General features: G+C 47.8%; 1 protein-coding gene across 1 annotated transcript in view; it reads right to left on the bottom strand.

Moving 5' to 3' along the window:
- LOC140399465 (uncharacterized) overlaps positions 1-5,251 on the bottom strand; it is a 34,887-nt gene extending 29,636 nt beyond the window's left edge. The window contains exon 1 of the mRNA XM_072489041.1: positions 5,106-5,251. Within this exon, the coding sequence (XP_072345142.1) occupies positions 5,106-5,251 (146 nt within the window). The remainder of the gene's footprint in view (positions 1-5,105) is intronic.
- Positions 5,252-23,928: the final 18,677 nt, after the last annotated feature.

A 23,928-nucleotide genomic window follows, 5' to 3' on the forward strand; every position in this document is an offset into this window, starting at 1 on the left:
ACCTGTGGAACCTCACCACTATTGCCCATTCCTCGCGAGTGCTCTGTGATCCCTGTCCACCTCCAAGGGCCGGGAGAATGCCCCATCCCCCAGCAGCTTCTCAAACATATCCGCGATGTATGCCCCAGCGTCCGCTCCTTCGGACCCCTCCGGGAGCCCAACGATTCTCAAGTTCTGCCGGCGGGACCTATTCTCTAGGTCCTCCACCTTCTCCAGGAGCTTCTTCTGCTGGTCTGTCAGCACCCCCACCTCCAACTCCACTGCAGTTTGATGTTCCTCATGCTCAGCCAGCGCCTTCTCTACCTTCTGGATCGCCCGATCTTGGGCGTCCAATCTAAGCTCCAGCCGCTCAATTGACTCTTTTATCGGGTCCAAGCAGTCCCGTTTCTGCTTGGCAAAGCCTTTCTGAATAACTTGCATCAGCTGCTCCGTTGACCGCTGGGTCGACAAACCAGAGGTCCGGTCCTCCGCCATGCTGTCTCCTGCTGCAGCTTCAGCCCAAGCCTTCTCTGTCTTTCTGTTTCTGCCTTTATGAGCAGTTCTAGTCCTTCTCTCCATGCACCGATGTGGGAATTCAGTACACAATTGCCTCTGTCTTCAGTTTTACAATTTAAGTCCGGTAGAAAATCGGGGGGAAAAGGGTCAAAAGTCCGACCAGAGCGGGAGCCACCAAATGTGCGACTTACTCCTTCATAGCCGCCACCGGAAGTCCGGAGCATGGCATTCTGCCGGGTGCCCGGCACCGGCCCCGATTTTCACCTTCAGTGCGATTCTCCGCCCAATCGTGTTTCCCTATTCCGCCGTCGCTGGACAGAGAATCCCGCCCATCAAGTTTACATTGCACCAAATCAGTGTCTCTTCCCAGCCTTTTCCATTTCCACATCTATTCCTCTGTGTATATGCAATCTCAGCAGAGATGGGTTACTGAGTACACATTGGTGCTGCTCAAAAAAACTTTCAATCAAAATGTTAATTCAGTTAACTGAAGGTAGGTGATTAACAGTATTGGCACAAATTGTGGATTTTGTTCCGAGAATTTTTTACTGTCTCTTTTAGCTAATTGAAATAAAGGGTACGTTTTTTGGGATGTCATTCGGAGCACTTTACTTATTGTAAGTGGCAGCTTCGAGCTCATTTGTCACTGACTTTTTCTTATGAACTGGAAAATTAACCTCATGCTGCTGCCAAGAGCATTTAATTGAACGACCACTACTGCAGCGAGACGAACACTGTGATCAGCACTGTGTGAGGTGAGGTGTGCTGGGTCAGCACACCTCCACGGAACGGAAGCCTCTCTCTTGCTCACCGCATGCAACTGGGGCACGGTTTTAATAATTGCCTGTCAGACCGAGAAACCGTAATGCCAAGGTCCTGGACTGCATCCAAATCTCGCCGTTCTAAAAGAAAGTGCAGAGTTTAAAAGAAGGTTAGTGCCATCCATCGTGGGCAATTAAAAGGGGTGACTTTCACAAACACGGGGTCATGGCTTTGTAACACATTCCAGCTACCTTTACACATAATCGAGGCTGACAATTCATGTATCCACTTTTAAAAGGGGGGCTGATAGAAGCACAGAATGGTTGCAGCACACGGAAGAAGGCCATTCAGCCTGTCGTGTCTATGCTGGCTCTCTGCACGTGCAACTCAGCCAGTTATAAACCTTGCCCTGCCGTATGTTCCTTTCCCTCTCCATTGCTATAGTGAAAGTCACTGAATTGTGGTCACTATCTCCAAAGTGCTCTCCCACAACCAAGTCTAACACTTGGCCCGGTTCATTACCCAGTACCAAATCCAATGTGGCCCCGCCTCTTGTCGGTCTATCCACATATTGTGTGAGGAAACCCTCCTGCACACACTGGATAAAAACAGCCCCGCCCAAACTATTCGAATTATAGTGGTTCCAATCAATATTTGGAAAGTTAAAGTCACCCATGACAACTACCCTGTGACTACCCTGCACCTAGCCAAAATCTGCATTGCAATCTTTTCCTCCACATCTCTGTTACTGTTTGGGGGCCGATAGAAAACACCTGACAAAGTGACCGCTCCTTTCCTATTTCTAACTTCAGCCCACACTACCTCGGTAGACAGATCCTCCTCAAAATGCCTTTCTGCAGCCATTATACTATCGTTGATTAACAATGCTACTTCTCCACCTCTTTTACCACCTTCCCTAATCTTACTGAAACATCTAAACCCCAGAACCTCCAACAACCATTCCTGCCCCTGTTCTATCCATGTCTCCGTAATGGCCACTACATCATAGTCCCAGGTACCCATCTATGCTTCAAGCTCACCAACCTTATTCCTGATGCTCCTCGCATTGAAGTAGACACACTTCAAACCACCTTCATGCCTACAGGTCCACTCTTGTGACCTTGGTACCATCCTCTGTACTGCACTACCCTCAACTTCCTGAACTCCAGCAACACTATCTCCTGGACTACAAATCAGTTTCCCATTCCCCTGCCAAATTAGTTTAAACCCCCCGAAGAGCTGTAGCAAATTTCCCTCCCAGGATATTGGTGCCCCTCTGGTTCAGGTGTAACCCATCCTGTTTGTACAGATCCCACCTTCCCCAGAATGTGCTACAATTATCCAAGTAACTGAAACCCTCCCTCCTACACCATCCCTGTAGCCACGTGTTTAACTGCACTCTCTCCCTGTTCCTCACCCCGCTAACACGTGGCACTGGCAGCAAATCAGAGATGATAACCCGGCCTGTCCTGGTTCTCAGATTCCACCCTAGCTCCCTGAATTCCTGTTTTACATCCCCGTCCCTTTTCCTACCTATGTCGTTGGTACCGATGTGTACCACGACTTGCGCTGCTCCCCCTGAAGGATCCTGAAAACACGATCAGAGCCATCACGGATCTTGGCACCCGGGAGGCAACACACCAACCGTGAGCCTCTATCGTTGTCACAGAACCGCCTATCTGTACCTCTAACTATAGAGTCTCCAATAACTAATGCTCTCCTGCTCTCCCCCCTTCCCTTCTGAGCCACAGGGACAGACTCAGTGCCAGAGGCCTGGTCACCGTGGCTTACCTCTGGTAGGTCCCCGCCCATAAGTATCCAAAACTGTGTACCTGTTATTGAGGGGAACAACCGCAGGGGATCCCTGCACTGACTGCTTCTTCCCCCTCCTTTTAATCGTCACCCAGCTACCTTCATTCATCAGAGTAACTACATCCCTGTAGCTTCTATCTATAGCCGACTCTGCCTCCCGAATGATCCTTAGTTCATCCAGCTGCAGCTCCAGTTTCCTAACGTGGTTTCTGAGGAGCTGGAGATGGGTGCATTTCCCGCAGGTGAACTCAGCAGGGCCACTGACGGTGTCCCTCACCTCGAACATCCTGCAGGAGGAACATTGCACTGCCCTCTCTGCCATCCCTTCCATTTATCCACTTGACACTGACAGAGAAAAAAAGCTTACCTGATTTTCACACTCCCCGACAGCAGCTTTCAACTTGTCCCCGCAGTCTAACCTCACTGAGAACTCCTTCTAGTCGCAGTGACTGCACCTGAGGCAAATCACTCCCCGCAACAGCCAATCAGCATCGCTGCTCTGCCGCCCTCTTCAGACGAGGTTCTCTAGATTGATTCCAGAGATGAGGAGTTTGTCTTGTGAAGGGAGATTGAACAGTTTAGACATATACTCTCTGGAGCTTAGAAGAATGAGCGGAGATCAAATTGAGGTTTATGAGATGATAAACGGGAATAATAAAGTAGACATGGAGTAGATGCTTCCTCTTGTGGGGCATTCCACAACAAGAGGTAATAGTCTCAGGATAAGGGATAGCAGGGCAGCACGGTGGCGCAGTGGGTTAGCCCTGCTGCCTCACGGCGCCGAGGTCCCAGGTTCGATCCTGGCTCTGGGTCACTGTCCGTGTGGAGTTTGCACATTCTCCCCGTGTTTACGTGGGTTTCGCCCCCACAACCCAAAGATGTGCAGTCTAGGTGGATTGGCGACGCTAAATTGCCCCTTAATTAGAAAAAAAAATGAATTGGGTATTCTAAATTTTTAAAAAATAACAAAAGGATAAGGGATAGCAGACTTAAAACTGAGATGAGGTAAAACTACTTCTCCCAAAGGGTCATGAATCTGTGGTATTCACTACCCCAGAGTGCAGTGGATGCTGCGACAATGAGTAAATTTAAGGAGGAGTTAGACAAATTTTTAATTGGTAATGGACTGAAGGGTTACGGAGAACGGGCAGGATGGTGGAGCTGAAGCCATGATGAAATGGCTTGAACAATGGAGCAGGCTCGAGAGGCTAAATTGCCTACACCTGCTCCAAGTTCTTATGTTATGTTCTAAGAAAGAACTATTCTGTCTAATTCCACCTTCCAGCTCTTGGTCTGTACCCCTAGGTAACAGCACCTCAAGCACAAATCTGATATTCTTGATTAATAAGGGGATTTCTTGATGAATAAGGGGATATGGGGTTATGGAGAAAAGAAATGGGGATCAAATAGTGGAACAGACTCGATGGGCCAAATGGCTTAATTCTGCTCCTCTATCTTATGGTCTTATGGAAACTGAAGTTCCTCATCTCTGGAACCATTCTCGCGAATGTTCTCTGCACTCTCTCTGGTGCCTACGTGGCTGTCCAAACGTGGGATGCCTGGAACTGGATCCAATGCCCCAGTTGAGGCTCAACCTGTGTTTATCACGACATTATTATTTTTCTACTCTGTACCAAAAATGTTCTCCAAAAATGTGCAGGTTAGGTGGATTGGCCACGCTAACTTTCCCCTTGGTGTTCGGGAATGTGCGGGTTAAGTGGGCTTATTGGGTTACAGGGATAGGGTGGGAGCCTGGTTAGGGTGCTCTTTCAGAGGGGTCGGTGCAGACTCAATGGGCCGAGTGGCCTCCTTCTGCACTGTGGGGATTCTATGATTCTACGTCTCTCTTTATTAAGCCCAGGATTCCGTCTGCGTTTGTAACCGCTTTCTCAAGCTGCCAACTTCAACGATTTGTACGCACACCCTCTTAGATGTCTCTGCTCCTGCATCTCTTTTAGAATTGTACCCACTGCCTCTGCTTGTTCTTTATACCAAAATGAGTCACCTCACATTTCTCTGCATTAAATTTAACTTGCCACTTATCCGCCCATTCCATTAGCCTGTCAGTTTCCTTTTGAAGTTTATCATTATCCTCCTCACGCTTCACAATACTTCCAGGTTTTGTGTCGTCTGTAAATTTTGAAATTGTGCCCTGCACATCCAAAATGTGGCAACGAGACATTTATCACAAAAATCAGGGCACCTAGCATGGACCCTGGGAAACCCTCGCTGTGTATCTTCCTCCTGTCTGAGAAACAACTGTTCATCCCTATTCTGTTTCCTGTCACTCAAACATTTTTGTGTCCATGTTGCTACTGTCCTTGTTATTCCACAGACTCTGACTTTGCTGACAGGCCTGCTTTGTGACACTTTGGGTGGGATTTACTGCACCTCACCACGTGTTTTTCGGCGGCGGAGGCGGCCCACCAGCGGGATCTACTAACCCTGTCGTTGTCAACGGGATTTCCTCAGCACCCCTCATCGTCGGAAAACCCGTGCGCCGGTGTGGGACCAGAATTTCCCGCCTGCGTGAACAGCCGGTAGATCCTGCCCTTTATCAAACGGTGTTTGGAAGTCCATGTACACCACATCAACCATATGACCCTCATCTACCCTCTGTCTCTCTACCTGTCTACTATCCCTTAAAATGCTGCCTATTACTCAGCTCTGTGAACAAGCTTTTAGTCATCTAGCCTAATCTTTTCCCATGTAGCTCAGTGTCAAACCTCTGTAAAGCAACTTGGGACGTTTTGCTACATTAAGGGCACTTTCTAAGTGCAAATCGCTCTAAGTTGTTGCTCTTGCTGTTGTTCATTTGTGAACACCATGACTAAACTATTCCTATTTCAATCTCCCCACAGGAAGGCTGCTAATGTAAAACCTTTGTGCCACTGCTATCTATAAATCCTTGTTAGGCCTCAGTAAGAGCCAAAAAGGGACCAAATGGCCCAGCCAATATTTGCCTCAATTGGAATAATCGGTCCTGTCATGTTTAGTGTTTATATAGAGTGCGATCAATACTGCAGAATGGTATTTGATATTAGTCCAGTAAATTAAGCTGTACCATGCTCTTCACTTTCTGCCACTTAATTGATGTGAAATTTCTTGACAGACTGAAAATAGGATCCCATATCCATTCAACCTGGATCGTTATCGTAGGGCACGGGTGCAATGAGGGATATGGGGGGGCAGGGGATATCCTGACCATTTTGCTAAATTACAATTATTATGGATGTTACCGGTTGGGGTTGCTGGTTTCATCACTTGATCTCCCAACTCTAACCACCCAATCCGGCCAAACATCTTTTTACCAGCAACCAGTAAAGTGAGGGAGGGGGGGGCACAGGCAAGCCATGGAACATTACGGAAAAGGAAAGGGGGGGAGAAGGAAGAGGATGTGGTGGGGGGGGGGGAGGAACGGGGGAGGCGAAAAGCTCACTAAAAAGACTGCGAGGTACAAGAGACGGAGCTGTAGGGCAAGCAGAAAACCACTGTGACTAACAAAAGAAAACACGCCGGTTAATACATGCTCGGGCTTCCACTGGGAGTACAGCTGAGGCAGAGCGGCCAGATGGGGGCCACAATCACAGAGCGAGGGGTGACTAATACGTGAAATATTTCCAGTGATCTTTGTTTGTTCCTGTTTTCTTTATCACTCCTTCGTTTATCTCTTTTGTCTTTTTAATTTTCAGGAAGACAGCTCACTATCACCTTCTGAAAATCGATTAGGGATGGGAGACAGATTCTGTCCTCGCCAGCGACACTCACACCCCGGGAACGAATAAATAAGGCCTGCAGCGAGAGAGGGTTGTAAAATGGTGGTCAGAGCCGCCACCATTTCCTTTTTGTTGTAAAAATTTAGAGTACCCAATTTTTTTTCCCAATTAAGAGGCAATTTAGCGTGGCCAATTCACCTACCCTGCACATCTTTGGGCTGTGGGGGTGAGACCCATGCAGACACGGGGAGAATGTACAAACTCCACATGGACAGTGACCTGGGGCTGGGATTGAACCTGGGACCTCAGCGCCGTGAGGCAGCAGTGCTAACCACTGTGCCACCGTGCCATCCCGCCTCCACCATTTCCAATATTTTTTCGTATTGTCAGAGCCAAGTCCAAGGCCTCACAATGGGCTCAGCTGTACAGGGAAGCAGGAAAGGAATTGTACGGTGAGGGATTCAATAGTTCAGTGAATGGCCAGGCGTTTCCACGGCCACGCGGGTGAATCTACGATAGCATGCCTCTTCCCTGAATAGCATGCCTCTTCCCTGAAACTAGGCTCCTCGGGGGGGGGGGGTTTGAAGGTATGTTTCCAGATCTGGATGAGGAATACATGGTCACTATGTCACATACCCAACATCCAGACAGGAGATCATTGACCGACAGGCCGTAAACCTGCAGTAGCCCAAGAACAATGTGACACGTGCAGCCTTAGACACGGGTGGGTTCTGCAATTGATCACAAGCAGTCTTTCTCCGCGGAGTCAGGTTGTGGGCTCAAAGCTCCATTAAGAGGCTTGAGCACAATGGCAAGCCTGGCACTCTGGTGCAGTACCGAAGGCATGCTGAATTGTTGAAGAAGAGCAAAGGAGTTCTCCCCAGCGTCTTGGCCCATGTTTAGCCCTCACCCAACACCCTAACACAGATTATCCCACTGCTGTTTGTGGGATCTTGATGTGCACTAATTGGCTGCTGCATTTCCTACATTACAACAGCAGCAACACTTCAAAAGTTTGCCTCCAAAGTAATTTGGGACGTGCTAAGGTTATAGAAGGTGATAGAAATGCAAATCTTTATTTTTGGCTGAATGGGCTGACTTGAGATTAATGGCATTCTCCATCTGTACATACTGTGTGACCTTGTAAATCTATGATTCTGTGTTGCGTTGTCCTTCATGGAAACAAAGCCTTGACCTGTGTAACTGTAACTAATAAACTTCAAGTTAAATGCGGCTCGAAAGATATTTGATCCTTCTGACAGCACACTCTCAGCATTAGATTTGAAGCACGTTCTTCAGAGAACCCTGACCCCATCTGAACTTGATTTTATTGAACAATGTGTTGAACGAGATGCACAGGGCTGCACCGAGGGCATCAAAATGGATGGCGAGTTTAGTAACTTGAGGAAGTAGGCGAAGATTGAACATGAACTTATTTTTAACTACATACAAAGGTCTGTGTGAAGTAGCATTTCGCTCCCGATACAATCCTTGCTGGGAGGACTAATCTGTCCGGGCCCTGCATTGGGCCAGCTCTCTCTCATCCTCGGGCGGAGGTATCCCGCCGGTCAGCGGTAGTGCCCGGGATTCGAGTCCTGCTGCAGAATTCCCTCTGAGGCTTCCCCTTCTGAGGAAGTCGTGCTAGACCAGCACCGTCCTGTGATGAAGGAGGAGTTCAAAAAGAAAGGCGGCCCAGAATATGCACGCCATAGTCCACAGACCCCAGCAGCTCCTGCACTCTTTTCTCCGCGTGCTCTCGAGGGTGGGTTCGGCCAATGGCTTCCTCTGCGCGGCTGTGTCGCTAATACCGCACACGAGGCAGTCCCGCAACACTTCCAAACTCACAGTGTTCAGCCGGACGTCTTAAGCGGGTCAAGAAGTCCGCGACTGATTTGCCAGGGGACCGCGCTGCCTCATTAAAATGATATCATTGCATAATTACGGAGGGCTTAAAGTCATAGTGCTCCAAAATCATAGCAACCAGCTCACCAAAGGATTTGGAGTCTGTTGCAGACAGATACATCAGACTCTTTATGATCTCAACAGTCTGGATTGCAAAGACGATCAGGAGGAGGACCTTCTGATTGTCTTTCCCCAAAATCCCGTTTTCCAGTCTTAGAGGCCTGCGTCGAATGCTTACAATTTCCCGAATAACAGCACCTTAAATCTTTACAACGTCACATCCCAAATAGCAATCCTCATCGGCAGTTTAGTAACTTGAGGAAGCAGGTGAAAATTGTATATTAATTTATTTTAACTATATACAAAGGTCTGCGTGAAGCAGACTCTCACTCCCAGTACAATCTTGAAATGAAACGAAAATCGCTGATTGTCACAATATCTGACTGGGCCTTGCTTTGGGCCAGCCTTTATGTCAATACATAACAAGCCCCAGAAGGGTGGCCTCTGCCCCTACCTGGGAAGCTCGTACTTCACAAGTCCCACGGGGAGATCAGTAACGGTTTCCCTGTGGTCCTCGTGGGGGTTATGACAACGAGGAATGGAGAATGGTTCCAGGCCCAAGAGTAAACCCCAAAATCCGGAAACCACGGACTATCTGATGGGGAAGGATTGCTGCAGAAATCTGAGGAGACCAATTCCTGAAGGAATCCTCCTCGTTCACAGATCTTTGAAGGTGGCAACACAAGTGGACAAGGTAGTCAAGAAAGCATGTGGAATGCTTGCCTTCATTGGACGGGGCATCGAGTATAAAAACTGGCAAGTCATGCTACAGGTGTATAGAAACTTGGTAAGGCTGCACTTGGAATATTGCGCACAATTCCGGTCGCCGCACTACCAGAAGGATGTGGAGGCTTTGGAGAGGGTGCAGAGCTGGTTTACCAGGATGTTGCCTGGTCTGGAGGGTGATAGCCATGTGGAGAGGCTGAATAGAGTCGGACTGTTTTGAAATTAATAAAATGAAATGAAAAGTGCTTATTGTCACAAGTAGGCTTCAAATGAAGTTACTGTGAAAAGCCCCTAGTCGCCACATTCCGGCACCTGTTGGTCTGCTTTAAAAGCCAGCTATTTAGCCCTGTGCTAAACCAGCCCCTTCATTAGAAAGACAAAGGTTGAGGAGTGACCTGATAGTGATCTACAAGATTATGAGGGGCATGGATAGAGTGAATGGGCAGGTACTCTTTCCCAGGGTGGAGGGGTCAGTCACCAGGGGGCATAGGTTTAAGGTCCGTGGGGCAAAGTTTAGAGGTGATGTGCGAGGCAGGTTTTTTACGCAGAGGGTGGTGAGTGCCTGGAACGCGTTGCCAGGGGAGGTTGTGAAAGCAGATACATTAACGACGTTCAAAAGGCATCTTGACAAACACATGGATAGGATGGGTGTAGGGGGATACGGTACAATGAAGTGCTGAGGGTTTTGGCAAAGGTTGGTATCATGACCAGTACAGGCCTGGAGGCCAAAGGGCCTGTTCCTGTGCTGTATTGTTCTTTGTTCTTTGTTCTCTTTGTTTCTGGCTGAACAGGAGTGCCAAGAGCAAGGGGACAACTCCTCTGTTTAAAGGGCCGAGCTGGCTTTGGAAGGGGGAGGGGAAGGGGGAGGGTGGGGGAGCGGGGTCCGTGTACCTGAAGAAACAGTTCAAAAGAAGGTGTTCTGAGATTGACCTTCTTGTCTGTGGTCACTCGGTGTGGTACTGTCTTACTGGCCAGACTGCATACTCTGGTTCTTGCTTCACCTTTGTTTATTTGTACTATATCAAAATAGGTTCAAGAGTCAGCATGTTGCTCCTGAGCATGGTGTTCGAGAGAGTTTAACACATGATTGACTGATGTCTGTGATAAATCATCACCTACATCATACATTAGCATATCCCATCTGTTAACCCTTTAAACCACAAAAGGAGGAACACCAGGATTGCTGGCTGAATCTTTCCTCCCACTTCACCCCAGAGAATGAGACTGGGGTCTATCCAGTCGGAATGGTTCAGAGCGCAAAAGATGGTGTTTTTATTCACTAAGGATGTGATAGAACGACAACTTTCATTTCTATAGCGCCTTTTACTCATCTCGATTCATTACACAAGGCACGTTACCAAACTACATCGGACACTGAGTCACGTGAGGAGATATTAGAACAGGGGTACAAAATCTTGGCCAAAGTGGTATATTTTTGGGAACACGAGGCTCATAAATGGGGGAGAGAGAGAGAGAGAGGTGGGGAAATCGAGGGATTTAGGGGGAGAATTCCAGAGCTTATGGCCCACGCAGTGGAATGGATGACTATTAATGGTACAATAAATGAAATCAGAGATAAATAAGTGGCCAGAATTGAGTGAACTCAGGCATTATAGTGGTTCACTAGGAAGAAAACCTGCCATCCTCACCTGGTCTGGCCTATCTGTGACTCCAGATCCACAGCAATGTGGTTGACTCTTAAATGCCCTGTGAAATGGCCGAGCAAGCTACTCACTGGTATCAAAACAGCTACAAAGTCTAAAAGGAAAGAAACTGGATCGACCACCAGGCATCGACCCAGGCACTGGAAATGCAACGGCAATATTGTCCTGTACACAAAACCTTGACAATTCCAACCCAGCTAATTACCACCCCATCAGTCTACTCTCAATCACCAGTAAAGTGATGGAAGGTGTCATCAACAGTGCGATCATGGCACTTAGCAATAACCTGCACACTGTCACTCAGTTTGGGTTCCGCCAGGGTCACTCAACTCTTGACCTCATTACAGCCTTGGTTCAAACATGGACAAAAGAGATGAGATGAGAGTGACTGCCCTTGACATCAAGGTAGCATTTGATTGAGTATGTTTGGGCAGCACAGTGGCACAGCGGTTAGCACTGCTGCCTCACAGAGCCAGGTAACTGTCTGTGTGGAGTTTGAATGTTCTCCCCATCTGCGTGGCGTTTCCTCCAGGCACTCCGGTTTCCTCTTGCAGTCGAAAGGTGTCCAAGTTGGGTGAGGTTGCAGGGGTGGGCCTGAGGAGTGCCTGGGTGGGGTGTTATTTCAGACGGGCGTGCATTCACGACGGGCCGAACGGCCTCCTTCTGCACTGAACAGATACTAAGGAGCCCTAGCAAAATTGGAGTTAATGGCAATCAGGAGTAAAACTCTCTGTTGGTTGGAGTCGTATCTAGCTCAAAGGAAGATGGTTGTGGTTGTTGGCAGTTAGTCATCTCAGTCCCGGGATATCAATGGAAGAGTTCCTCAGGGTCATGTCCGAGGCCCAACTATCTTCAACTGCTTCATTAATGACCTTCCTTCCAACATAAGGCCAGAAATGGAGATGTTCACTGATGGTTGCACAATGTTCAGCACCATTCTCGACTCCTCAGACACTGAAGCAGTCCATGTGAAAAATGCTGCAAGACCTGGGCAATATTCAGGCTTGGGCTGAGAAGTGACAAGTAACATTCGCACCACACAAGTGTCAGACAATGAGAGAGCTCCAATAGGAGAGAGTCTAACCATCACTTCTTGACATTCAATGGCATTACCATCACTTAATCCACCACTATCACCATCCTGACAAGAAACTGAACTAGCCATATAAATACTGCGGCTACAGGAGCTGGTCAGAGGCTAGGAATCGTGCAGCAAGTAACTCACTTCCGGACTCCCCAAACCCTGTTCACCATTTACAAGACACAAGTCAGGCGTGTGATGGAATACTGCCCACTGGCCTGGATGATTGCAGTTCCAACACCAGTCAAGAAGCTCGACACCACCCGCTTGATTGGCACCTCTTCCACAAACATTCACACCTTCCATCATCACTGCCCTGTAGCAGCCGTGTGTACCATCTACAACATGCACTGCAGGAACTCACCATGGTTCCAAAGGCAGCACCTCCAAACCCAGGACAAGGACAGTAGATATATGGGAACACCACCATCTGGAGGTTGCTCTCCAAGTCACTCACCATCCTGACTGAGAAATATATCGGCCGTTCCCTCTCTGTAGTTGGGTCAAAATCCTAGAACACCCGCCCTAACAAGACTTTGGGTGTACCTACACCACAGGGACTGCAACGGTTCAAGAAGGCAGCTCACCACCACCTCAAGGGTAATTAGGGGTAGGCAACAAATGCTGGTCTAGCCAGCGAAGCCCACATCCCATGAGAAATGAATAATATGAACAAAATGGTTTGAGCAGAGTTAGGGAGGGGCTTGAAAGTCAAAAGTTTAAAGTTAAGGCCTTTCCAACGTAGGCAAGCAAATACAAGGTAGCTTTTAGCTTTTATTGGTAGAGGGATTGAGTTTCGGAGCCATGAGGTCATGTTGCAGCTGTACAAAACTCTGGTGCGGCCACATTTGGAGTATTGCGTGCAGTTCTGGTCGCCGCATTATAGGAAGGATGTAGAAGCATTGGAAAGGGTGCAGAGGAGATTTACCAGGATGTTGCCTGGTATGGAGGGAAGATCTTATGAGGGAAGGCTGAGGGACTCGAGGCTGTTTTTGTTAGAGAGAAGAAGGTTAAGAGGTGACTTAATTGAGGCATACAAGATGATCAGGGGATTGGATAGGGTGGACAGTGGGTGCCTTTTACCTCGGATGGTGATGTCTAGCACAAGGGGACATACCTTTAAATTGAGGGGAGATAGATATAAGACAGATGTCAGAGGTAGGTTCTTTACTCAGAGAGTAGTAAGGGCCTGGAATGCCCTGCCTGCAACAGTAGTGGACTCGCCAACACTAAGGGCATTCAAATGGTCATTGGATAGACATATGGACGATAAAGGAATAGTGTAGATGGGCTTTAGAGTGGTTTCACAGGTCGGCGCAACATCGAGGGCCGAAGGGCCTGTACTGCGCTGTAATGTTCTATGTTCTATGTTCTAAGGGTGATGGCTGAACGGGACTTGGCATGAACTACAACTTTTGGATAACCACAAATTTGTGGATGATGGGGGATGGGAAGCTGACCAGAAGTGCATTGGAATAATCTAGGGGTCACCAAAGCAGAGGAGACAGCTTCAGTAACAGATGAGTTGATGCAGGGCGGAGTCAGACAATGGTCCTGAGGTGAAAAGAGTCTGTATAAATCATGGAGCAGTAATGAGGTCGGTAGCTCATCTCAAGTGTCAAATATGACGGCAACGTTGTGAGTGGGTCTGCCTCTATCTCAGCCAGGGAGAGGGATGGATTAAGTGCCTAAGGAGTGGAGTTTGTGATAGGGAGCGAGGCTTCAGTTTTCCCAGTATCTCTTTGGAGGAAATTTCTGCTCATCCAGCACTGGATGTTGAACCAGCTGTCTGAAAACGTGGAGAGAGTGAAGGGGGTGAACTGGGATTTTGGATGATGTGGCCAAGGTGCAGCATATAGATGAGAAATAGGAGGTAGGCGCAGGGAAATGTTTGAAGGATACCAGAGATAATGGGGTGGGAGTGGGTGACTTGAGCAGAGAAGATGTGCGGGGCCAAGCCATTTGCAATGACCTCAAATTCAACACACGCACGGAACTCTGAATCAGATTCTTCTGTTACACCTTGAATCCAGACCCTTTGATGGCTCACTTGGTCTAAGCAGTGTACAGTAAGAAAGCCAAACAGTACTATGGGTGATTCCGGATTCCTTTTTGTCATTTGTTTATGTGAACATTCAGGCTAATGTTTGGGGCGTGGTGGGAGGATGGGATCGTTGTTATTGATATGGGGATTGACATATTTGTTACTGATTATTGATAATTGTTGGTGGGTGTACATTTGGGAGAAAATGTGAAAAAGGAGGAGGATAAAAAATATTTTTTTTAAAAAGAAAGCCAAATAGTGTGGAAGGTTCCAGGTTAAATACCCAGCCTGTGGGGCAGCACGGTGGCGCAGTGGGTTAGCCCTGCTGCCTCATGGCGCCGAGGTCCCAGGTTCAATCCCGGCTCTGGGTCACTGTCCGTGTGGAGTTTGCACATTCCCCCCCGTGTTTGCGTGGGTTTCGCCCCCTCGCCCCCAACCCCACCCTCACCCAAAACAATCAACCACCCAAGGAAATACCCTCAAATCCACCAGGGAGCAGAAAAGACGGTAAGCAAGAGTCAGGAGAGAAAAGGGCAGCATGGTGGCGCAGTGGTTAGCACTGCTGTCTCACGGTGCCGAGGTCCCAGGTTCGATTCCGGCTCTGGGTCACTGTCCGTGTGGAATTTGCACATTCTCCCAGTGTTTGCGTGAGTTTCGCCCCCACAACCCAAAGATGTGCAGACTAAGAGGATTGGCCACGCTAAATTGCCCCTTAATTGGAAAAAATGAATTGGGTACTCTACATTTTTTTCTTTTTTAAAAATTTTAAATACCCAGCCAGTGTTGGCTAGTCTGAGAACGGGCACAATAGTTACAATTGAATTAGGAATTAGGCAGCAGCTCCCAATCACTAGTCAGCAACCACCGCTGAGGAGGAGGAATAGGACCAGATTCAATTGTGAAGTTGAATACCCTGCCGAAAACCCGCCATTCAGGCTCACACTGCCGCCTGGGTGAGCTGGACTGGCAAACAGAACTGCGGGTCCAGCAAGAAGTTTCACTGGCAATGGGGGATAAAATGAGGGGAAAATATATATTTTGGAAATTAATTTTATTTTTATTAGAGTGGCACGGTAGCACAGTTTGACTGTGGGAGGAAACTGGAGCACCCGTAGGAAACCCATACAGAGACGGGGAGAGTGTGCAAACTCCACACAGACAGTGACCCAAGGTTGGAATTGAACCCAGGTCCCTGGCGCTGTGAGACAACTGCCCTGCCACTGTGCCAGCGCACCATCCCGATGTTAGGTATGAAATTCCAATGTACTGACACAGCGATGATGAAGGGACGCTGATATATCCCAAGAATGCGATGACATTCCCATGGCATTGCTGTTCCTGTCTGCCTCAGGGGCAGAGGTCGCAGAGGAGGGGAGTGTCGTCGAGCAGTCGATGAAATGTTGGAGAGTTTCTATATAATTCTCTTTCTGGGGAGTTGCTTTTTAACAGGAGTAATTGGATTTGGGTCGAGTGAACAGAATGAGACCAAAGGAAGCTGAAAAGAGAGGCTGCAGCGGGGAACCTGCCCAATACAGCCGAGACGTCAGAGCACCGTGAAAGACTCTACTTTCAACATCGCCCTCCTGACCAGTCATCCACGTGGGCAGAACACAAGCCCTCCATATTCAGCACATATAGATGTTTAAGAATGACAGGCACAGCTATTATATAATGCTCTTAAAGCTGGAGGCCAAAGAGCCCCATCATTCTGTGGGCCTGTCGCCTCAGAGAGTGTCAACCTCTCAGGAGAGCAATCACTTTCAAAATAAAACAGGACCAGCTGAAAATTACACACTGGAATCGAAATGTCAGGTCAAGAGGTGGAAAAATATCTTTGATGCATGCTCCTGTTCGAGCAAGCAGTTGACACGGATGGGATTTGTACCTTTCTTCACTCCTCAAGGTGCCCCAGTTCCTCGCTCAAACATGGATTATTCATGTGTGAACAAGGACAGGCAGGCATTTTACCACAGGGGTCTGCCTGTTTAAAGAGGATAATCTGGATGCTGGATTCTTAAAATGCCCAGCTGATCAGAATCTATTGTCGTATTTCTGCCTCGGCCTTTTAGTAAGAACGCAGGCATCCAAACCAAGTAAAAGTAAGAACAAAGTTTTATTTACAATCCCCGGTAGATTCCTACCGTGTACTTCCCTGGTCGGTGCCTTACTGGCGACCTTATATACACTGGGTAATTGAGATACCCGCCCTTAGCAGGGGAGTTCGCGCTCTGCAAGGAGCATGGGGAAGACAAGCATTCCCATTCCGTAGGCCCCGTGCGGGATATTGCAGACCTCCAGCACATAGATGTTTCGTTAATGGATACAAATGATGATCCTGTGCTTATCTGAGGGTCTATCACCATCTTTAGCAGATTGTTGATCACTGTTCTACAAAAGACCCACAAGTCCTGGTTGGGGGCAGTCAGGAACCTGTCACTTCCATCCTTATTTAATACTCTCCTGTCGTGTAAACCAGAGACATGAAAACCTGGGTATAAAAAAACAATGGGTACCAAGAATTTGGATCATTTTTCATGGAAAAAGAGAGAGAGAGAGAGATACACAGAGTCCTTGGTGTACTGAACATCCTCTACTCAGAAAGTTTTAAATAGTGTCATTCGTCCTCTGTCCTAGTTCTCATAATTGAGAAGCCAAGGTGTGACGCACCTGACACACACACTTGCACAGCTGCCAGGCTGAAATACTGGAAATGGAAACAAGCCTTTTCAAAAAGTTATACTGCCCTATCTTCAACACAATGTCATTTACCTGAATGATTCTTAATCTTAGACCAGCCATTTTCAAACACAGGGTCGCGTTGGTCGGGAGGGTCGCGGGCCATTGGTCGCGGCTTTCCCGATCGCGGGAAGAAGAGCCCAGCAGCCACGACCAGCTTTTAAAAATGCCGGCCGTGACCTGCTTTTAGAATGCCGTCCATCCCGCGCATGCGTGTCCCCTCAGTAGTGCAGAGGTTCGGAGCCCAGCGAGACAGACCGCTTCCTCCTGACGTCAGCATGACGACTAACGAGCAGATTCCTTTCAAAACTTGCTGAAGTTTTCTCTCCAGAAGCGGCAGCAGACAGCGGGTCACGTGGCCTGTACACTGACGTCACATGCTCTTGGCGTGAGAGAAATCCCTCCATTTTGTAGCTACCAGCAGTGCTGGTGTGAACTCCAAGGCCTCTGGTGAGCAACCCATTAAGAAGAAGCTGAAATCAGGAACGAAGCATCATAAAGATGATTTCTTGAGGTGTGGGTTTATTAATTGTGCCAATGTACATCAGGATGCAAAGCTCATGTGTGTTATATACAGGGAAGTACTGGCTAACGAAAGTTTAAAACCCTCAAAACCTCAGAGGCATTTGAAGACTAAGCATGACGAGTTCAAGTGCAAACCTCTTGGGTTTTTTCAAATGATGCAGCGAGAATTTAAATCATCAGCTGAAGTCCTAAGCAGAAATGTAACATTGAATGACAACGCAGGTGCGATCGTGAGGACCAAGCAGGCTCACCTGTCGCCGTAAAGATAAGCGAAAATGTTGTGTCGCGAAGGTCAGCCAGGGTGAGCGATGAAGGTCAGCCAACGTGGCTCATTAAGGTTGGCCAGTTGGGTCCCAAAGCTTGGCTGGTTGGTAAAAGTGGGCCCTTGCAAAATAATTGTAAAGCACCACTCTAGAACATATTACTCTAGAACATTATAAGTCCCTTATTTAGATCTAACAGTACCTTTAACTCGTTAACTCTCACAAAAATAATGTATATTTGTCACAAATCATGTATCAATTCTTTAAATGCTAGCTATTGCTCATCTCCATCATGCCTTTTAATGTTCTTTCCCAATACACCTTAGCGACCTCCCCCTCAGACCTACAGAGTTTGTTTTGTTTAGATTTTAAGACCCTAGTCGTTACACCCTAGATTTTAAGAACCTTAACTAAATCATTTTCAAACTCAATATGAAATTTCAACATATTATGGTCACTCTTTCCTCGAGGGCCCATTTTCTACAAGATTATTGATTAATTTCTTCCTATTGCAAAATAGTAGATCTAGGAATAATCTGTTCCTGAGTGCCTCAACATACTAATCTAGGGGGGCAGCACAGTGGCACAGCGGTTAGCACTGCTGCCTCACAGCGCCGAGGTTCCAGGTTCGATTCCGGCTCTGGGTCACTGTCTGTGTGGAGTTTGCATATTCTCCCCGTGTTTCCATGGGTTTCACCCACAAACCCAAAGATGTGCAGGTTAGCTGGATTAGCCACGCTAAACTGCCCCTTAATTGGAAAAAAAAATGAATTGGGTACTCCAAATTTATTTTTAAAACATATTAATCTAGAAAACTATCTTGTATATATCCTATGAACTTGCTCTCCACATTATTACTGCAAATTTGGTTTGCCCAATCTATATAAAGATCAAAATCCTACCCCTATTACTTGCACTTCTAATTTCCTGATTTATCCCTTGCCCTATGCTACATTTATTCGAAGGGGAACCTATAAATAATTCTCATTAATATTTTCTGCCCTTTGCAGTTTCTTAGCTCCACTCAAACTGATTCCAATTCTTGATTCCCTGAGCTAAGATCCTTTCTCTTGACCGTCTTTATCCCATGGTTTATGATCAGGGCTACCCCTATTCCTTTTCCATTTAACATATCCCTTCAAAAAGTTAAATATCCCATAAATTTTAGTTCCCAACTTTGGTGACTTTGTCTCCATAATGGCTACTAGATTACATACACATAGTAATCTCTAAATGTTCTGTTAATTTATCTAATTTGCTGCAAATGCTTCACGTAGTCAGGTATGATATTGGCCCAAAGTATCCGTTCATGATCAGAACCCCCTATTCCTGAAGCTAACCTGACAAAAACATTTACCTTCTTCTGTTTTTCTGGGCAATCTTCTGGCAGTGGTGGATCCTTTCAAACTGACTCAACAGAACAAACCTCAGAGGGAGCATAGAACATAGAACATAGAGTGCAGAAGGAGGCCATTCGGTCCCTCAAGTCTGCACCGACCCACTTAAGCCCACACTTCCACCCTATCCCCGTAACCCAATAACCCCTCCTAACCTTTTTGGACACTAAGGGCAATTTTAGCATGGTCAATGCACCTAACCTGCACGTCTTTGGACTGTGGGAGGAAACCGGACCTCCCGGAGGAAACCCACGCAGACACAGGGAGAATGTGCAGCTTCCGCACAGACAGTGACCCAGTGGGGAATCGAACCTGGAAACCTGGCATTGTGGAGCCACAGTGTTAACCACTGTGCTACCGTGCTGCTCCTAAGAGGAAATCTGCACAAAAGCCACCCCCTGTTTTTAGTTGCTGTATTCTGGTAAGTAAAGAGTTTAAATGCCCAAAAGCTTCATTACAAAGCTACGGAGAGAAGGTACGTGTTTAAGCACGTAGGGTGCATAGCATGCGTTGGGGTTAGGGTTAGGTGGGTAAGGTAAGGGAGAAAGAGGATGAATTAGGTGAGGGCTTAGGGTGAGTAAGGGGGGGGGTTAAGGGAATAGGGTGGGTAAAGGAATAGGATGAGTAAAAGTAGATAAGGTTGGTAAAGAGGGGATAGGATGGGCAAGGGGGTAAGGTAGGTGAGGTGGCATGGTGGGTAAGTTAAGTTGGTAGGGTAGAAAAGCATGTCGGGTGGGTACAGGGATAGGATAGGTGAAGGGGTAGGATTGGTAAGGGGGTAGGAATTGTAAGGAGGCAGGGTTGATTCAGTAACCGGGTAAGGGGGCAAGATGGGTAATGTGGGTTGGTAAGGGGGAAGGCTATGTGGGGTAAGGGTGGGTAAGGAGGTAGGGTGTGTAAAGTGGGTGGGTAAGGGGGAAGGGTGGTGAGGTTGAGTCAGGCCGAGTCGGTGGGGGAATCTGGTGGTTGTGGGGTTTACCGGGAGATCAGGGGACAGGTCAGGTGGTGGTGGCTTGCCAGGTCTGGTGGGGAGGTCGGTGGGTTCGGGGAGAGTTGGGAATCAAGTGGGGAGTCAGGAGCGGTCAGTATTAGTGATTGGGAGTTCAATTCTACAGTTTTTTTAAATTTAAAGTGCCCAATAATTTTTTTTGAATTATGGGGCAATCTAGCATGGCCAATCCACCTACCTGCACATCTTTGGGATATTGGGGTGAGACCCATGCAGGCACGGGGAGAATGTGCAAACTCCACACGGACAGTGACCCGAGGCTGGGATCAAACCAGGGTCCGCGACACTGATAAGCAACAGTGCTAATCACTGCACCACCGTGCTGCCCATTCAATTGTACAGTTATGCAGGAGATAGACTAGTATCTTCATATCTAACATGGAGCCATGCCCACTAAGGATGGTCCTACCTCCTTATCCACACATATTACCCACTCTGCCCTATTACCAACCCACATGACTACCAGCAGATCTGGACAATTGTCTTTAGTTTTAGCTCTTTCTCATTTTTTACTGGCCTCACCTTCGTGACCAATCCTTGTTACATTGTTACTCTCACTGTCTCTTCCTGAACCACTCTGCTTATTTTAATGCCAAGCATTAATCTGCTCTATAACCCTGGCATTTGCCTTCCTCCTGTTGAATTTACTCTTTCCTGACTTCTCTCTGAGCTCGTCTACCAGCCACTTTATACAGTTTTTTAAAATATTTTTATTGGTTTTACATTTATTTATAATAACATTCGCCAGGGCTAATACACAATAAAGAGGAATCTACAAAACTGGGAATCCAAAGAGGGAAGACATTTTTTTAAAAAGAAATAAACGACAAACAGGTTTACGTCCAAAAGTAACCTATGTACAGGTGTGGGGACCCTATTTTTGTGGCCCTGGTGATCGGTTGCCGCAGCCGTGCTCTTGTAATGATTTACATGCTGCCTCCTGGTATTAGGACATACCGGGGATGTATTTGGTGTCACCTGGGCGTGTCTTGCCGTTGCTGTTGTGGTCATACCTATGTGCGTCCCTGCTGCTTGTCCCTTCTGGCTCCCTACTTGCCCTGGGCTTTGCTTGATGTCCTCTCTCCTCACCGCGTTCCACCCCCCCCTTTCTTTTTTCCTTCCATTGTCCAGTTCGGTCTTGCCTCCCCCCCCCCCCCCCCCCCCACCTCACCCTTCTCTCCACACACCCCTCCTATTGGTTTGTGGTCACAAACAGGTCTTGGACCAGGTTGGTGAATAGTCTCCACGTGTTGTGGAAGCGTTCTTCCGGCCCCTGAATGAAGAGTTTTATTTTTCCCAATTTAAGGAAGTCTGCCAAGTTGGACAGCCAGTCTGTGTCCTTGGTTGGCGTTGCTGATCTCTAGTCGAGCAGGAGTCTTCGGCGGGCGATCAGGGAGGCAAAGGCTAGGGTGTCTGCCCCTCTCCCCTCTCTTCTGGCTGTTCTGAAACCCCGCAGACTGCCACAATTGGACATGGCTCCACCCTCACCCCACAAGCTTGGACATGGCCTTGAAAAAGGCTGAACAGGACTCGATGAGTCTGGGGCAAGACTAGAACATGTGGGTGTGGTTGGCCAGGCCTCCCTGCCACCGTCCGCATTTGTCCCCACCTTCAGGAAGAACCTGCTCACTGGCGTTCTGGTTAAGAGAGGCCTGTGCACTACCTTTAGGTGCGTTAGTCTCAACCCTGTGCATGAGGAGGTGGAGTTCGCCCTGTGCAGTGCTTCAATCCAGAGTCCTTTCCCTATCTCCATGCACTGCTCTTCCTCCCATTTTTCCTGCGTATCTTCCAGTGGTGACCGTACCTCCTCTAATAGTTGTCCATACATGCCCGCACAGCTACTGCCCCTCGCTCACCCACGGTTAGAAGTCTGTCCAGTAGAGAATGTCCGGGTAGCTGGGGGAATGTTGCTGTCTCCTTACGGAGGAACTTCCTTATCTGCATGTATCAGAGCTCGTTTCCTTTCGGGAGCTGGAACATGTCGTGAATTTCCCCAAGGTCGCTAGCCTGTCGGCTATGTATAGGTTCCCTACCATCAGTGTCCCTTCATTCTGTCTCCAGCTTTTAAAGGAGGCATCCATTGTTGCGGGGGTGAATTTATGGTTCTTGCAGATGGGGGCCATGGTGGACATTGCGACCAGACTGAAGTGGTGTATAACGTTATGGGCCAGGGTTTAGAGAACCCCAAAGTGTATCTTGGTGTTCACCTGACCCACAACTTTTAATAGATTGTGGTATGGGGAGCACACGGCCCACTGTACAGGTGCGGTAGAGCAGAAATGGAAAAGTATTTTTTAAAGCAAAACAATGTTTATTCTGTGAAATCAAGTTCACCTTTTTAAAACAGACAGTGAACATCTTAGCAACCATTAATTCAAATACAACCTCCAAAGACTACAACACAAAGTAATCCTTTAAGCTTTCCTTTTAACATCCATACGACTTAAAACACCTTTTATCAGAAGCACATCAGGTTAAAGTCACTACTGTTATTAGTTTTAAATCACCAGGATCGATTTACAGTCTTTAAAGTACAGAGAGAGATTCATACACCTTCTGGCTGTGACTGCAGCTATCCAGCTCTGAAAACAAAACTAAAACACACCCTGCAGCAAACAGCCCAAAACAAAAGTAAAAAGCTGACAGACAGCCCAGCTCCACCCACTCTCTGACATCACTGCAGTAATAAACACCCATTTCTTAAAGGTATTCTCGCTACAGATATTTATATACACACCCATTTATAAACACCCATTTCTTAAAGATACTCTCACATGACAATAAGTTGGTTCTCAACAGGGCCACTACCACTGGGCTTCTTGAATATCTGGCTGGGAGAGATGGGAATGGGGACATGGCCAGTGCTCGGAGGGATGTTCCCTTACAGGAATTCTCCTCCATTTTTACCCACTCCGCCCAGGGCTCTTTGACCCATCCCCGTACTCTTTCTGCGGTAGCTGCCCAATGGTAGAATAGGAGGTTCGGGCGGGCCAGGCCACCCACATTCCTCCTTCTCTGCAGTATGCACTTTCGGATCCTTGGGTTCCCCCGCCCACACAAACAACATGATTAATTTGTCTATTTTTGTGAAGAAGGCCTTGGAGATGAAGATCGGGAGGGTTCTGAACAGAAAGAGGAACTTAAGCAGCACATTCATCTTAATGATCTGCAGTCTCCCCGCCAGGGAGAGTGGGAGTTAGTCCCGCCTCCACGGGTCCCTCTTTACCTCCTCCACCAGACACACTAGGTTCAATTTGCGGATCTGTGTCCAGATCTGGGCTATTTGGATTCCCAGGTATTGGAATTTGGTTTGGGCCAGCTTGAACGGCAACCTCCCCAGCTCTTTCACCTGTGCTATTTCCCTCGTGGTTGCCCGAGCTGGTGAGCAAGCAGGTGGCTGGCCTTGTCTCCATGCTGATAGAAGGAGACACCCTGTGACTGGTGGAGCTGGTTCACTGCTTTCTCGTTGGAGAGCAGGTCAAATTCCATTTGTAACTTTCTCCTCTCTGCCAGCAGTGGAGTACTGCCAAGCCACATCCAATATGGAGTCACTCAACCATTGCATAGCCACCCTCTCCTTCCTGTCCCTGACTGCCCTGTACGCTATATCTCCCCCCTTATCACTGTCTTCAGTGCCGCCCACAATGTGGAGGGTGAGACCTCGCCATCACATATCCATCGATGGCTTGTGACATTCTTTCACAGAGTGCCCTGACAGCGAGGAGGGCTGTCTCCA

Source organism: Scyliorhinus torazame, chromosome 22 (assembly GCF_047496885.1).
Source record: "Scyliorhinus torazame isolate Kashiwa2021f chromosome 22, sScyTor2.1, whole genome shotgun sequence".
NCBI classification, from domain to species: domain Eukaryota; kingdom Metazoa; phylum Chordata; class Chondrichthyes; order Carcharhiniformes; family Scyliorhinidae; genus Scyliorhinus; species Scyliorhinus torazame.